The sequence below is a fragment of the Rhinichthys klamathensis genome, unplaced genomic scaffold (genome assembly GCF_029890125.1).
Source record: "Rhinichthys klamathensis goyatoka isolate OS25496 unplaced genomic scaffold, OSU_Roscu_1.1 h1tg000814l_1, whole genome shotgun sequence".
Lineage (NCBI taxonomy): Eukaryota > Metazoa > Chordata > Actinopteri > Cypriniformes > Leuciscidae > Rhinichthys > Rhinichthys klamathensis.
Window position 1 is genome coordinate 90,255 of NW_026607201.1, and position 16,071 is coordinate 106,325.

General features: G+C 38.7%; 1 protein-coding gene across 2 annotated transcripts in view; it reads right to left on the reverse strand.

Annotated features, from left to right (window-relative positions):
* Positions 1–16,071, reverse strand: part of ttll7 (tubulin tyrosine ligase-like family, member 7) — a 148,001-nt gene that overhangs the window by 12,206 nt on the left and 119,724 nt on the right. For both annotated transcript variants that reach the window (XM_056243582.1, XM_056243581.1), the window contains exons 14-17: positions 12,210–12,296; positions 9,910–10,072; positions 4,278–4,603; positions 1,328–1,459 (exon numbers count right to left, since the gene is read on the reverse strand). In XM_056243582.1, the coding sequence (XP_056099557.1) occupies positions 1,328–1,459; positions 4,278–4,603; positions 9,910–10,072; positions 12,210–12,296 (708 nt within the window). The remainder of the gene's footprint in view (positions 1–1,327; positions 1,460–4,277; positions 4,604–9,909; positions 10,073–12,209; positions 12,297–16,071) is intronic.

The following is a 16,071-nucleotide window of genomic DNA, read 5'->3' on the forward strand; positions in this document are numbered from 1 at the left end:
GAGCATTGTTTCTGACCATGTCCATCCCTTTATGGCCACCATGTACCCATCCTCTGATGGCTACTTCCAGCAGGATAATGCACCATGTCACAAAGCTCGAATCATTTCAAATTGGTTTCTTGAACATGACAATGAGTTCACTGTACTAAAATGGCCCCCACAGTCACTAGATCTCAACCCAATAGAGCATCTTTGGGATGTGGTGGAACGGGAGCTTCGTGCCCTGGATGTGCATCCCACAAATCTCCATCAACTGCAAAATGCTATCCTATCAATATGGGCCAACATTTCTAAAGAATGCTTTCAGCACCTTGTTGAATCAATGCCAAGTATAATTAAGGCAGTTTTGAAGGCGAAAGGGGGTCAAACACAGTATTAGTATGGTGTTCCTAATAATCCTTTAGGTGAGTGTATATATATATATATATATATATATATACAGTATATATATATATATATATATATATATATATACACACTGTAAAGTATTATAGTTACAATAGTTTTGCAATAGATATATTGTAAAAGTAGTAATACAAATCATGGCGCTAAGATTTAGGACTCTACTGCAGGATTTGAGAGGTTGGCGACCTGAGGTTGCACAGCAAAACTGACTAAAGTAAATATATGATACACATTTGTGCCAGTCTTTTTGTTCATGTAAATGTCATTTTACACATTTGCATCTATTTTTCTGCAATTTCGAATTCAAACCGTAGGTGTTTTAATTATTGTCTTCACACTTATAAGTGTGAATATTTACTGTACAAGTTCTCAAATTCAAACGCTACTTTTTTACCTTCACAGGGGTCGGGGTGTTTTTAGGCAATCAGTGTGATTAAAACAAGCTATTTTTCATGCAAGGTTAATTTTATGTTAGATAAGACTTTACCTAACACGCCTGATAATGTGCCTAATGATTGAAATAAAATAATTACCAAAGTGTACCGTTTTCATGGAAAGCACCAATTACAATTTCACAGCTTTGGTAATAGAGCCAGCATCCGTTCAATTGTGCTTCTCATGTTAAATGCTGCGTTTCCGTGATTGTTGATGTGCAAATGTACGCCAGATCAATCGCAGCGAAAGTGATGTGTAAATGAATGCTGGAAAAGTGCCTTAAACAGGTGCCGTTGGCCAGATGTGTTTCTGCACAGGCAGCTAATGGATCTCATTAAGCATACAGGTGGATGTCTAATGACTCTACATACAGCGAGAGATGCTGCGAACGGCTCGGACGTCCTCAAATGAGTTCGGGGAACGAGGGGAACAGAGCAGCCGGTCCGCCTGCCCTGACCGAGCGCTTTCTCTCAGCTGCGTAGCTCACCTCATCCAACACGGCCTCGGCCTCCTCCTCGCTCTTCCCGGGGTAACGAATCCTCATCTCCCCCAGCGCAGCCAGCGTCTGCTGCATCAGCTCGGCCTCCTGCTCTTTACTCAGCGGGGTCTCTCCCTGCGCCTGCACATGCAAAGAACCCACACAATAAAGATGAGTTATTAAGTGTGACGTCTTTTCTCTGCAGTCATCAGGTTTGTTTCGGCCATCACAGCAGTGTGTTCGTATGGCGCCTGACTGCTCGTTGTGGGAAGGAAAAAAACAGCGATCTCTACTTTCAGACATAAGGCTTCACAAACTGAGGAAAAGTTTTAAAATTACAGAATATTTTAGGGTTAGGTATATCAGAGCCTGAAGCCCCACAAGGGTGAATTACGGAAATCTTAAGAACATGTAGGTGATATGTTTCATCCCAAAATCAAAAGAAAGAAGAAGAAATTATTTAATGTCAATTAACTACACTGTTTTCCTCAAATTTTCATTTCAGTAATGAAAAAAGACACATTTATTTAATTTATCAAAGTATTTCTTTATCTATTTTATTTAGTATGTTTTATTTATTAAACTATTTAAAATTCATGGTATTATTTTTTGTTGATTCTTGCAACATAGTAAAACACCAATCAAATGAGATAGTCATGGAGAATAATGGAAATTGCAAAAATATTTGTTGTACACTGGAAAAGTTAATAAAATATACCTAAAAAGTGCTTCATGTGATAACATCTAATTGATTCTATTTAAGTCAAAAATACGATTTAAAATCCCTGAATCAACCTAAACATATTTGATTACACAAACAAATATATATTAAGGGGTTCAATCAGGTAGCAATAGCTCAAGGTAACCAGGTTATCAGTTTTTAGTGTAGAATATAAATTATAAATTTAGCATTTCAATAAATGTATATGTATTTAGTGCTGTCAAATCGATTAATCACGATTAATCGAACCTAACATAAAAGCTTGTGTTTATATTTATATATATTATATGTATACTGTATACTGTATACCCCCCACTACCCCCCCCCCCCCCCCCCCCCCCCCCACCACCACACACACACACACACACACTCATTATATAAACACAAAACTTTCATGTTATATGCGATTACTCGATTTGACAGTACTAATTATTTATTTTTTAATTAGTTGGACTGGCTGGTTTAAGAAAAATCTGTAAGTTTTGTCAGGTACCATATAACCCAGGCATGTTTTCATAAGATTTACCACATTCAATGCTTCATATACTGAGCAAAAAAATTCCAAAAACTGAAAGTAGTCTATGGAGGCATATTAGAGTTCTACAAACACAGCACAAAATCCTTGTATTAGAAGAGTTTTGAGGAAAGATTGCAAATCCTAATTAAACAGGTTCCATTATTAGAAATGAAGCCTTATTAACTTGATGATCATGCATCCTATATACAATTACTCTGATGTAGTAGTCCATCTTGCTAAACACAATTTAAAGTCTTATTAAACAGAGCATAAGTGTGTGTGCTGTTTTTCCTGATTAATATTCCTTAATGAGAGTTTGAACAAGGGGGAGTGCTGATATTCACGAGATGAATGTGCCCGTAAATAGAGCCCCAATTTAGCTTCACACTCCCAATTTTTCCACAATATGACAAATTTTTCTCTCTAAGGTATGCCCAGAGAGAGTGAGAGAACGAGAGTAGATATAGGAGTGTGAAAATGTGAAGAAACTATCACAGTATGAAAACACAGCTTGACTGATGTTTGTGTGTGTGTGTGTGTGTGTGTGTGTGTGTGTGTGTGTGTGTGTGTGTGTGTGTGTGTGTGTGTGTGTGTGCGCGTGAGTGTGTGTGTGTGTTTGTGTTGAATCTCTATTGTTTGATGGATTGGAATGATTCAGGACAGCGATGGGAAAATAAAAATTATATTTTTCATTTTTACAGGTGGTGTGTTGCCAGATCTTCTCTAAATCAGCCATCATTGTGAACATCTGTTCAGACTCTCTAGACAGAGGACATCTAGGGTAAAGAAAAAGATAGATGTGCTCGTGATATGTATGTCTGTTTAGAATTAAATACTAGAGTAATGCTTACTGTATACTGCATACACAGTCCACAGTAGTGTCTATAGTGACAAATTTCCACATATTTCCCATTTAACTTTTCCACATATTTCCCATTTAACTTTTCAACATATTTCCCATGTAACTATGTAGTTATGTCAACTATGCAAACTATGTAGCCTTTGCTATACAGAAACCATTTAGGGAGAAAAAAAAAACATGTTACAGTATGTTGCAATTTTTATGTAAAAATATCTTAACTTTAGTCAGTCCAACCAAATATTGAGGCATTAAAACATTTAAATATGTGAAAACAATTATGAAATACCCAAGTCACATTCATACAATATTATATTTTTTTCTGAATTATCGCTATTTCAGTGTGTGTAGATTTAATTTGTTAGTTTTTTTTTTTAATTATTCTCAATGGTGAATTTCTGAAATACTGTATTTAAATCAGCACATATTAACTCTACCGTATAACAGTGAAAACACGGAAAGCTGGAAATTTGATAATTTATGGAAAAAAGTGCTTAACTGTCATGAATATAATGACACAATGTAAAAATCTAAAATCAGGTTCATTTTCTTTATGCAAAATATATTTTATGTTTTTTTATTTTTTTTATTTCTTGGGGTGTAAATTAACCCTTGAACTTCTGGTTCATTCATCACGATGGAAATGGAAGGTCAGGTCAGTGCAGGTCCTTGCTTTATTATTATATATTTAATTCCACATAGTGTGCTCTAGTTGTATACTGCAAAATCAGATCAATGTAATCTTTTGACAGGGTATTCCATGCATATGGATTGGCAGCACATATACTGTATAAATAGAATGAGCAATATATAATAAAAATAATAAAATTCCCTATGTGTGACAGAGAGAACCAATACTTGCCGTATTGGGATGAATGGCACCTAGACTGTTGCTGTGTGGAACTCTGTTGGTGGAACTGTTGCGACTGAGCGAATGGGACCGAGAAGCTGAGTGGGGTCGACCTGGGGTCATCTGCGTCATGACGGCTGCTGTTTGAGCGGCTGCAGGCGATGCATTAGCCATGTGAGTGGCTGTTTTCGGCTGTCTGGTCTCGTTGGTAGGCGGCTGCGCAGTCAGAGAGGATATGGAGCGTGGACAGGACATGGAGCGGCGGATGAGCCCAGAAAGATTGGGGGAGCAGGAAGGACCTCGTATTGGTTTAGGGGTAGGTTTCCAATGAACGCGACCTAAAAAAAAGAACCAAAGCATTTGACTTCAGTTTAAGACACATACATTCACACACCCTCCTGGATCACCAAGGAAATCAAGTCAAACATCTGAAATCCGTTAAAAAAACCTTAATCACTGCACCATGTGATCATCCTGCAGACCTGTCAGGTTTCCAACTCAGGGTGGACAGCGAATTGAAACACGCATACAGCAAATCTACGATTTTGAATGACCTCCAGTTTGTGAACTGGCCAGCGGCATGGCCGCTTCATCCGTGAATCTTGAGGGAAGAAGTTGCCAAAAGGGGTATTATAGCAGCTTAGCTCGGAAAATCGCAGATGGCCCCAGGGTAGTGTGGGGCAAACAATGTCACCCCAGAATGGCCTAATGCCCCCTTCGGCAGCAACCCAATCACCAGTGACCCCCTTCACACCAAATAAACCTGTCAGCTTGCTTCTTTGTCCCACTTTTAGTGGCTAATGGAAAAGTCATGGCTTCAACTGTGTCAGGCACGAATAATCAATAAACTGCACAATCTATGGCACTTTCCAAAATAGGATACAAACTGGTTTTCCATTATTGAACTATTGCATATTATTATCTAACATAAAATGCATCATTTTGGCCTGTCCTATCACTGTTGGACACTTTCTAAATACTGTCTATTACATTTTTACCTGTATCTAATAATCAAACAAAATAATTTTGACATAAGCTGTTAAAATAATTGTGTAAAAGGTATTGTTAATTAATACCTTATTTTAATTATCAAAATTATTATATTTAGCTGTGTCCCATATTTTGTGCACAACCCTGTACAACTTGCACAGTGCATGGTGGGAAGTGAAAATTCTGGGGGGGTTTTTACACAAACTGTAGATTTGAATGAATTCAAGCTCAATCATTCAACCCTGTTCCCCCAGGGTTGAATGAGTTCCTGAAGTGGACAGGTTTCTGAAGGTTTGCAACTTTTACTGTAAAACTGAAAATGTATTGTAAATGTGTTTTAACCATACTTGTAAACATAATGGCTGATTTGAACCATGTTAATAAATCATGTAATAGTAATAGTGAGAGCAGCTTCCGTCCGGACGGAACAGACGGAACAGACGGACAGACGGACAGACAGACAGACAGACAGACAGACAGACAGACAGACAGACAGACAGACAGACAGACAGACAGACAGATAGATAGATAGATAGATAGATAGATAGATAGATAGATAGATAGATAGATAGATAGATAGATAGATAGATAGATAGATAGATAGATAGATAGATAGATAGATGCTGGACCCCAAGGAACACTCAGCTTCTAAAAAAGCTCTACTGTGAAACAAAAAAAAACATTTTTTCGGGCTTGTTTGCACAGTTTTCAAGGTACGCCAGAAGTGCTTCTCTGAACTTATACCCAACCTGTGCTTTCCCCAAGCTGAGCGACCGGTCTCCCTTTAAACCAGCGGACTGAAACATCAGAAAAGCTCATTAAAGCTGCATGGCATGAGAGCCGGGGGACCTCTCACCACATCACCTGCCGCAGTCAGCCAGTCAAATTAAGAGCCACAGCACTGGGCCAGCGAATACTGTGACCCTAATTAAAAAAGATGGATTTTCTCTGTTTCATGTATTAATTAGGTAAACAAATGCATTATAGTAGATTTACATCTGTAATTTAGCTCAGGCTCTGCAAACGGCACTGAAGATTTAATATGTCTGGCTAGACAAAAGGCTGCTTAAAAGTTTAAGCCATAAGCAGCTCTCGCAGTCATCTGGAAACCATCGAGGGACAGATAGCACATATAAAAGCAGCTCAGCAGCAAAACATCCCAGAACCTCCAAGTCTACCCTAATAGTCCCAGCCCACAGGTGATAAATAGCTTTTCCACCGAGCAGACCCCTAAAACCTGGACTAAAACTAGGAACAGATAACGTCAGAAGTCCATTAGTTAGATCAAGTAAAGTTCTCAAAACAACAACTCAGTCTGGCAAGGCTGAACAAAACAAAACTAGATCACTCCCATTACAATCATTAAAGTTTTCTACACTGAAAATGTTTGATGCAACTGTGAAGCACATTCAAATGATGCTGAAATGAAATTATTTTATTTGCAATCATCTGACTGTAAATTGATTGCAATCAAATCAATTAACTTCTAACAGCTGCATCAAACGCAGCGTGTGATGGAAAAATATAGAGAATTACATTTTTTGGGGATGTTACATTTTATGTTATCAAAGCAAAAAGATTTGTACATTAATTTTGTAATTAATTCATTCTTGTAAATGTATCAATACAATTTGATTGTTTGATTGTTTTGATGCTAAAGTCAAAAGCCGTAACAAATAAGTTTAGGGTCAGTAAGATATTTTTTTGTAAGAAATTAATACTTTTATTCAGCAGGGATGCATTACATTGATCAAAAGTGACAGTAGAGACTTTTTTATTATTGCAAAAAAAGTTGTATTTCAAATAAATTAAATGCTGTTCTTTTGAACTTTCTATTCATCAAAGAATCCTAAAAAATAACAATACTGTGCAAAAAGTCTTAGGCACGTTAATATTTTTACCCAAAAGAAAAACGGTTTTAAGCTAGTTATTTATATCTTTTGCTCTAGTGTGTCAGTAGGAAATATCAGTTTACATTTCTAAACGTTCATTTTGCCATTAATTGTAATAATCCAGTGAGATTTTTGTATGTACAAGCAGTCGGACAACAGCCGGTGCTCCACACGGAGATCTGATCTCACCATCATCGAGTCTATCTGTGATTACATGAAGAAACAGAAAAAACTGAGACAGACTAAATCCAGAAGAACAGTGGCAACGTCTCCAAGACGCTTGAAACACGTGGCACATCTCTGCATTGACTGTTTCCTGTGTAAACCGATTTCTTGATTATAATGACAGCAATCTAGTTTTGTTTTGCATTTCCATCAGAAATTGAGCGTCAGCGTCAGTTCTGGCAGGCCAGGTAGTCAAGCCGCTGCTTATGCTATTTGCTATCAACACTGTCCCGTCAGCTGATCTGCTCCAGCTGAGCCGCATTAGCTGGTTAACTCCCCTCGCTGCTCAATGGCCAAAGCTCAAACAAGGCGCCCTATTTAAAGCTCATTCACCTTGCTCATACATGCTTGCTGCTCGTTCTGCTGGCTCGCTTCTGCTGGCTCGCTGCTCGCTTCTGCTGCAATATTGACACAGGACTCGACGTGATTCATTCTCCATTCATCTCTGAAAATCTTCACGAAGCTAAGTTCCTTTTTAATATATTCATTGCTAAAAGCTATCAGTGTGTTGGCAACATGCTTCATGTTAATGCTATCCGTGTGGCATTTGGGCTTATCTAACTAGTCGTTTTCATAAAAATGCTTATGCGATCATATTGGCTACGTGCGTTATCTGTTGTCATTGGCAACTGATCGCGTTGCTCACGCTGGCTTTTACCACTATGCAGCGCAGATTCAAGCAGCTTGCTGTGATAGGAATTACCTTCTGCGGACTGCCTCCGGACCGTATACAGCTCATTCTTACGCATTGTGCAGCAACTACGGCGGCGACACTCGCTCCGGTTTAACCCTTTAAGCTATGGGGCGGTGGTTTCTGCTGCTTACGAACGATACCTCCGTCCCGATGTTCGGGATATTCTTGACGCCCAGAAAGCCATGAGCTCAAGTCTCTGATTTGTTTCGTTATTATAATAAAACACATTTGATCATTATTTTGCTCGCGCTCTGCTCAGTTAACGCCCCTGAATGCGCTATCAGCTGTTAATTTATTCATCTAGCTCGTTCTCAGAGGTGGATTAGTCATCTATCCATAGAGCTTATACTGTAGACTGTCAAACAGTTTAAAGACAGATAATCTTGGTAACAGCATGTTTTAGCTATTGCGGTCTTGATTAGTCATTTCAGTAATTAATTAATATTTTTACTAATATAAATCGCTAAATTAGGGCGGCTCAGTCGACACCGTTCGAGACACTCAATTTTGTTTTGGGGGGAATAGCTCATGTAGTCAAATAAATCATCCTCTGTATCACAGAGGATTGCCAGGTGTGGTTTTGTTTGGGGGGATATTTTAGCTCTCACAGTCTAAAACTGTGTGAGTGTTCCCTAATGCTGCTGCTGCTGTCCTCTGACTCTCTGCTATTTCATGGTGCTCATGAAAGGTCGAGAGCGTCAAAGTGGCCGGAAGTCATTCATTTTCAATGAGAGCCGGCGGCGAGCTCCGGCGAGGGCGGCGCGGCGCGTCTTGGACGGTGAGAGCGGCGAGGAGCGGCGAGAAGAAGTTGAAATCAGCTCAACTTTAGGGAAATGAGCTATGACGCGGTTCGGCGGCAGCCGGCGGCAACCAATCGGAATGTAGATGTGCTCCGTTTGAGAGGATTCCAGAGAACGCAGTCAAGTAACAAAGGTTCCGACCACATTAGTTCCCAAGCAAAATAGAGGAGAGGTTGATCATTTGAATTTCATAAGAAGGCGCGCAACACTATTTATAGGCAAGATATTCGTGCTAGAACGCTTGTTTTTCAGCGGGAATGCAAATTAGAATAGCATTTAACCATGAACACAAAAGCCACACCAAACAAATGGCTTTTAATTTGTTTATTTCGTTAGCAAACATGTCACTATAATTAAGTTCTTTCCATCGATACATTTTCTGCAAACATAACGATCGACATGCTTGTTTGCTTCGCGGCCCCTTTAAATAAAGTTTTAAAAAAGACCAAGCATTCGATCTACGTCAGAGCATCAGAGCGTCCACGAATCTTTCCACGGCGTCGCTGACAGGGCGGCGAGAGCGAATTTTGCCGCTCTCGCCGGCGGCGGTGTGAACGTACGGTTATGCATAACGTGGCATTTGCTTATGTCATGTTCCCTGCTCTGTTCACAGGGGGATATTTTAGCTCTCACAGTCTAAAACTGTGTGAGCGTTCCCTAATGCTGCTGCTGCTGTCCTCTGACTCTCTGCTATTTCATGGTGCTCATGAAAGGTCAGAGGACTCCCTGAACAGAGCCATACCGCCAAATTTCAATTCAGGAACATCAACCTGTTTGCAATCTATTCAATTAAATTCTAAATTATTTTGTCTGTGTGTTCTTGACTTAATGGACCTGACAGAACTGTTGTTGTTGTTGTTGTCTGATGAGAACTTAATGTCATGCGCAAATTTTAAACTTTACATTACCCTGACTTATGGAACCATATTGATTGCACTGGAACCATTTCGAGAAAAAGAGAACCAGCATCATTTCTGTGGAAAGGACCTAATAGAGGTTCCCAGAGCACAATTTCTTTCACAGGCCCAAGGGGAGGAACTCACTGGAGCGTTCGGGGCGATTGAGTTTCTCCTGCGTGATGCTGCTACTCTCGTCTTCTCCATCAGCGTCAGAACCAGAGCTGCTGTCGCTGCAGCTGGCCGAAGAGTCTTCAGGGTCTCTGTGCCCTCTGGGTGTCGGGCTGCTCTCAGGCATGGATGACAGGACCTGCAGGCAAACAATCACACAAACACAACCGCAGGGAGAGATGATGAGAGAAGATCCTAGAAAAATGTCAGTTCTGCAGCTTTTAGCCCGAGACCAATTAACACTTGCCACTATTGAAAGAATGTAAGGGCGGCGGTGATGCATGCCTGGCGAACCCTGTCTTGATTTTCTTGAAGTCTTGATTAATGTCACAGCAGAAACATGTTCATTTGGTCTGAAACACATGCATTGTATGTCAGGGGAACTAATCTATTATGTCCTTCAAGAAGTATTGAACAACGAATTGAATATCTGTCCAACACTTGGGATGCACTGACTATTAGCTTCCTGAATGCACTAATTTCACCTTTTCAACTTCAATTTGGTTCAAAGGTCTGTCTAAATTAACACTTTGAATGTAATCTCCAACAGAGTTTTGAAAGAGCGCAGAGAGTTCCTGCTTTTTAAGAGGAACTGCTTGGGACTATTTAAATTCTGCCTTGTCAGATTATACCAAATGGCCCCGTAATGGCACTGTTAGAGTGTTCCAATCCATCAGAGCAGATACTGCCGAAATGAATCGTACATTCTGCTAAGTCAAAAGTGAACCAATTAATATCATTTCATGCCAAACAGTGTCTGTAACTGTCTGTAACATCCCTATTAGCGAATCTCATGAAAACTATTTCACCCCAAACTAAAAAAAGGGGGGATTATATTTTGCATTGTGACATTTTCGATAGTCAGGTACCACAAGTAATAATCCCATACATTTTCTCCATCTATAAAGAATTGTAAAGAAAACTTTCAAGACAGACCTATCATGAGCTCTGAGATAACAATAGCATAGGCTGCCATACAAATTCAAAAGCAGAAACTACTTGTTTTGTGAAGTTACGAATTGGTTGCTTAGACTATGATCTGTCCAGTGACAGACAGTGCTCAACTGCAGTCAGATTAAGAGAAAACTGAGCATGAAAACTCAATCAGAAAACTCAATTTTCAGTTCCAGTGTTGGTGTAGTTATTGCCTTTGCTGGGCGGTGCACTTTTGTACAAATCAGAAGTCAGTGTGATTTCACCAATCAGAGAACCGTAAGAGTAATAAGAACTGTGGTAAAAGAGATCAGTGGGGATCACCGACTCAATTAGTCTCCCAATAAACTATACTGCACTTCATACTTCTTTTCATAATTGAGAGTATTGTACTATCAAACCATTTTGCATTTAATGATGTTACACATAATTATGATGGGATACACAATTCATTGCCTCTTAAAGGAATAGTTCACTTAAAAATGAAAATTCTGTCATCATTTACTCACCCTCAAGTTGTTTCAAACCTGTATGAATGTCTTTCTTCTGCTGAACGCAAAGGAAGATTGTGGCGAGCAGGACGAGGCCGAGTGCCGCGAGTGGTAATGAGCGACACCTGTGAGACAGACCGGTCTCGCATCTCGCACGGAGGAGCGGAAACATAAAGGAGGAGCGACGACAGTGCAGATCGAGAGAGGAACAGGCCTGAACTTATGTTGTGTTTTGTTTCTGTGGCCAGCAGTCGTCCGTGAGGGGCTGCTGGCTTTACTTTCATTTTGGATTTGTTTATTTTATTATTAAAGTGTTGAATGTTCGCCGGTTCCCGCCTCCTCCTTCCCATAACATCTGAACCCCGTCACAAAGATATTTTGAAGAATGTCAGTAACTAAACAGTTGATGGACCCCATTTTTTTCCTACTATGGAAGTCAATGGGGTCCATCAACTGTTTGATTACCGACATTCTTCAAAATATCTTCCTTTGTGTTCAGCAGAAGAAAGACATTCATACAGGTTTGAAACAACTTGAGGGTGAGTAAAAGATGACAGCGTTTTCATTTTAAAGTGAACTATTCCTTTAAATATGTTTTACCTCATAAAAGTACACAAAGCATTCCTGTAGCTCAAACAGTAGAGCATGATGGTCATTGCCATGGTCATGGTTTTGATTTCCAAGGAATGCATGAACTGAAAAGATGTATACCTTGAATGCAATGCAACTTGCTTAGGATAAAAGCATTTGCCATGCAAAAAAAAAATAACAAAACGCACATAGTAAATATGTAATTACTTTAAGTTTCTTTAGATTAAAAAAGTGAGTTTATCTACACTTGTGACTACGTACCTTAGAACCTTTCTGTTTAGAGGTTTTTCCCAACAGTTTCTCATCATCCAGTTCACACTGCTCCAGGAGGTCAAGGATATCTTCCTCCTGCAGAACAAGTCACAAATTAAATGCATAAGATTGTCTTTGTTTTTCACATAAAAATTGTCTTGATATGAACACGTTTTTGCACCTCACTGGTGATTTTACTGAATGTCAGGAGAAAATAAGTGTAAGTCCAATTTCCTCAAATACTTGGTTTGAAGAACTGCTGTGGATTATGATTGCAATAAAAAGTTAAGCAACGTTGTCAATTTGTCCAGTATATTTCTTTAAAAAAGTGAATTACACTAGATTTACTATCCCTCCTTGTTTTGTGACTTGCGAGTATGAGAGAGTTAAGACAGAGAGGTTTTAATAGCATCTTTCATTTAAGCTTCAATAGTACTACCTGGTAAGTATAATTCATTTCCATAAGTCAGTTCAAACTATATTTCACTGAATTGAGTAAAAACTTTGAATGACTGTATATCGGATTAATTGTATATTACTATGCGCTGATTTATCGGTGCATATTGATTATATATTGGTGATTATTTTTAACAATCAAAATCAATCAATTTGCATATTGATCATATATTGTTTATTTTTAACCAGATATTTACTGTGAAATGTATATTATTTGGATGAAATAATGGATGCTCTAACTGACCCTTATGAAGCGATACTATATTACATAAATAAAGATCAAGATCAAATACCAATCTAAAACAATCAAAATACAACTGTTTTGGATATATATGCCAACTCATACTATATATAATTTTAGTGAGGCCTCTTCATTCCAAAAATATTTTAAACACATTATTATTTTGTGCAAACTATAAGTAATCAAATTGAGTAATTTCTGGAAAAAAGTCCTAAATCAAAACAGTACTTTGCATGACACCTAAACAATTTCTTGGCATAAATCAAAGCCATGTGTTTCGAGTACAGGAATCCATCTGGAATCTGTATCTGAACCACACTTTGAGTTTAACACATCATAATCTATTCGGCATTTCTTCCTTGTCATTTCTTTCAAATAAAGCACTCTGTTGTTGACTTTGAAGTATGGGTTCACTGCAACTGCTCAGTTCACATGAGAAAAGACTCTAAATTTAAAGTTCCATGGTATTACAAATCACAGATTACTAAATCCTATACCTCTAAAATGACTAATTCATTTTCCATTATATTTTATGAATTAAAACCAATGATTCAGGCAAGCAACACCAGGTAATTTAAAACACTGTAAAACTAATTTTTAGTACGAGCCAGTATGATTAATAATTCTGATTCCAATTATAGTGTAACGCTTTTGATAAATCCAGCGGTCTTTAAAATGACGTATTTCTCTTCCACAACAGTAGCACATTCACACTGACTGTTCCTGGAGCTGATCCCTTGATGACACCCTGCAGTTCTTTTAAGACATCCTGAAACATCTTGCACTCTGCTCTTGGGATGAATGGTGTGACAGACCAGCCTGGACAGATTGCCAGTGGTCTGAAACCATTATTTGTAGATTACCTACAATAGTGGACTTAAAATATCTTGGAAATGGCTTTAAATCCCTTCCAGACTCATAAGCCTCTACAACTTTCCTTCTGGGGGGGCTCAGGCAGTTCTTTTGATATCGGCATGACGTACTCCAACACTTATGACCAAACCAGACCAGTTTATTGAGGTTTATGAAAGGTTAGCCTTTCTCTTTAATTATCTGATTTGCACGTTATTCTAACTAATTGGTGCATTTAATTGACCGTTCGCAAGCCCCTCCCCCAAAACGGCCATTGTCCAATCACACATCATAGCAACCGTTACTATGTGAGCAGGTCCGTCAAACATTGACTCCAAGCAAGATGTTGAAGCGGTGCGCCCACGGCGTTTGTAAATCGGACACTAGATACCCCGAGAGATTGTCTGGAGGAGTTCTGTTCTTTCCATTCCCAAAGCCGAAAACACATTGTGAGCGGTGCCTACAATGGATAAAACAGTGTGGACGGCCCCACTCCCAGTTGTTAAATGTGTCGAACATGGTTAACTCGCGTGCAGCGTGCGTGAGACTGAGACACTGAGATTAGTCAAGAAACATGGAGAAAGCAGATCAAGAGGATCCACAAAGGAATTACGTTTTCTAAAGGGTTGTTGTTAACATGATATTTTCGGGGGGAAATGAGCAGCAGTCAACTAGTTAGCAGTGCAGCGCCTGTAGACTAACAGTTTAGACTAGAGGAGTGCACGTTGGCAACGGGGAACGCATGAAGCTTACTTGCCAACATCAGTTCATATAACGTTATCAATATCGTAATGAATAGAAATAACCTTAAATAATGTATGGTTATCTGCATCTTTCCGTCTCTTATGTATAGTTACTTTTTAAACACGAAAATCGCATTCAGCATGCATGACATGCAAGCGGTTGTTAAAGCGAATGTATAATCCTGTATCTCAGGCAAAATTACTAAATATGCAGCGCGAGTTATATATTTCTAACTCCAAACAATTAGCCACTGAACCAGCTTATAAAATCTTCTTCCAGGCTGTGCTGGTTGTATTTGAGGTAACGTTACAGGTCATGGGGTTTCTCAGATTTCGCTTGAGACCGGTATAAGCATTAGCCTCGATAGTATAGTCGTGTCTCTTTCATTGCATATTTTTATGTTTTGAATATATCCCCCCACTGCATACTGTAACCCCTTGTGCCTCGATCTGGAGGATATCGCAGAGGTATTGCTCCAAAAAAGGTCACTGACACGCACGGGTATACCTCTTTATCTGTGGTGCTGGTCGTGTTTGACCATTTGTTTGACGGGCGTAGTAACAATAACTAGGGGGCGTGGCTTTTGCGAACGGTCAATTGGGTACTAGTCATAAATTCCAAGGATCATTTGATAAATATATATTTTATTTTATGTAATTATCTGTATGATCTATTATGTAACATCTTACACATTTTCTTCAACTTTAATACAGACTTTTTCTTCATTACTAACTAAAGATGATTATACCACCCTTGCAATTTTAATTTATAAATATCAAAATAATTCAGAAACGCGTTAGGTGTTTTCAATTTAATACCATTATTATTTTAATTAATATTTAATAACGTCAAAAAAATAACTTGTATATTTCAGTGTATAATAATATTTTAGTCATTTTACATGAGAGATATTATTAAGCTTTGAATCCAAAACTAAATTTTAATCTAAAAAGGGCCTTAGTGTCTGTCAACTGGTTCATACAAATAAATCCAGTCCAAACAAAACAAGATTGTATAATGACAGTAGTTCAGATGAGAAAAGGGCAGGCGTGCAGCTGTATAAACAAACAATAAATGTATTTTGGTGACAATCTCAAGAATTTGATCAATATTGTTCTGAATCTGCTTCTGAATCAACAATTTTTGTATGTTTCTCTGATGTGACTCTGATGTTTCTCCACTACAAATGTTGCATGCTTTTCAAGCAGAAACATTATCCCAGCTGTAACTCAATAAGCCAGGCATTGATCTGTTGTTCTGGCGCAGATGGAGAGAGATTTTAAGTGCATTAAACTCGGTTCTTTTGCTCATCGCCGCCTTCCATTGTTCCCCAAATTCAGAGTAAGACTTATTGTTCAGGCAGTAGGTGAAGAAAAAAAAAGCCCACAATAAGCCAACACTGAGTCTGACTGCAGGTGATGTGTCAATATTTGCCAGTGTTTGCTACCGTTAGATGTTTATGAAATTTGTTTTTGTTACCTTGTTTTGGGACAATTTTGGGGATATTCTTTTTAGATAGGCCTTACGCATCATTTATGGCAGGGATGGTGGGGACATATGAAATATCTTAAGTCAGGT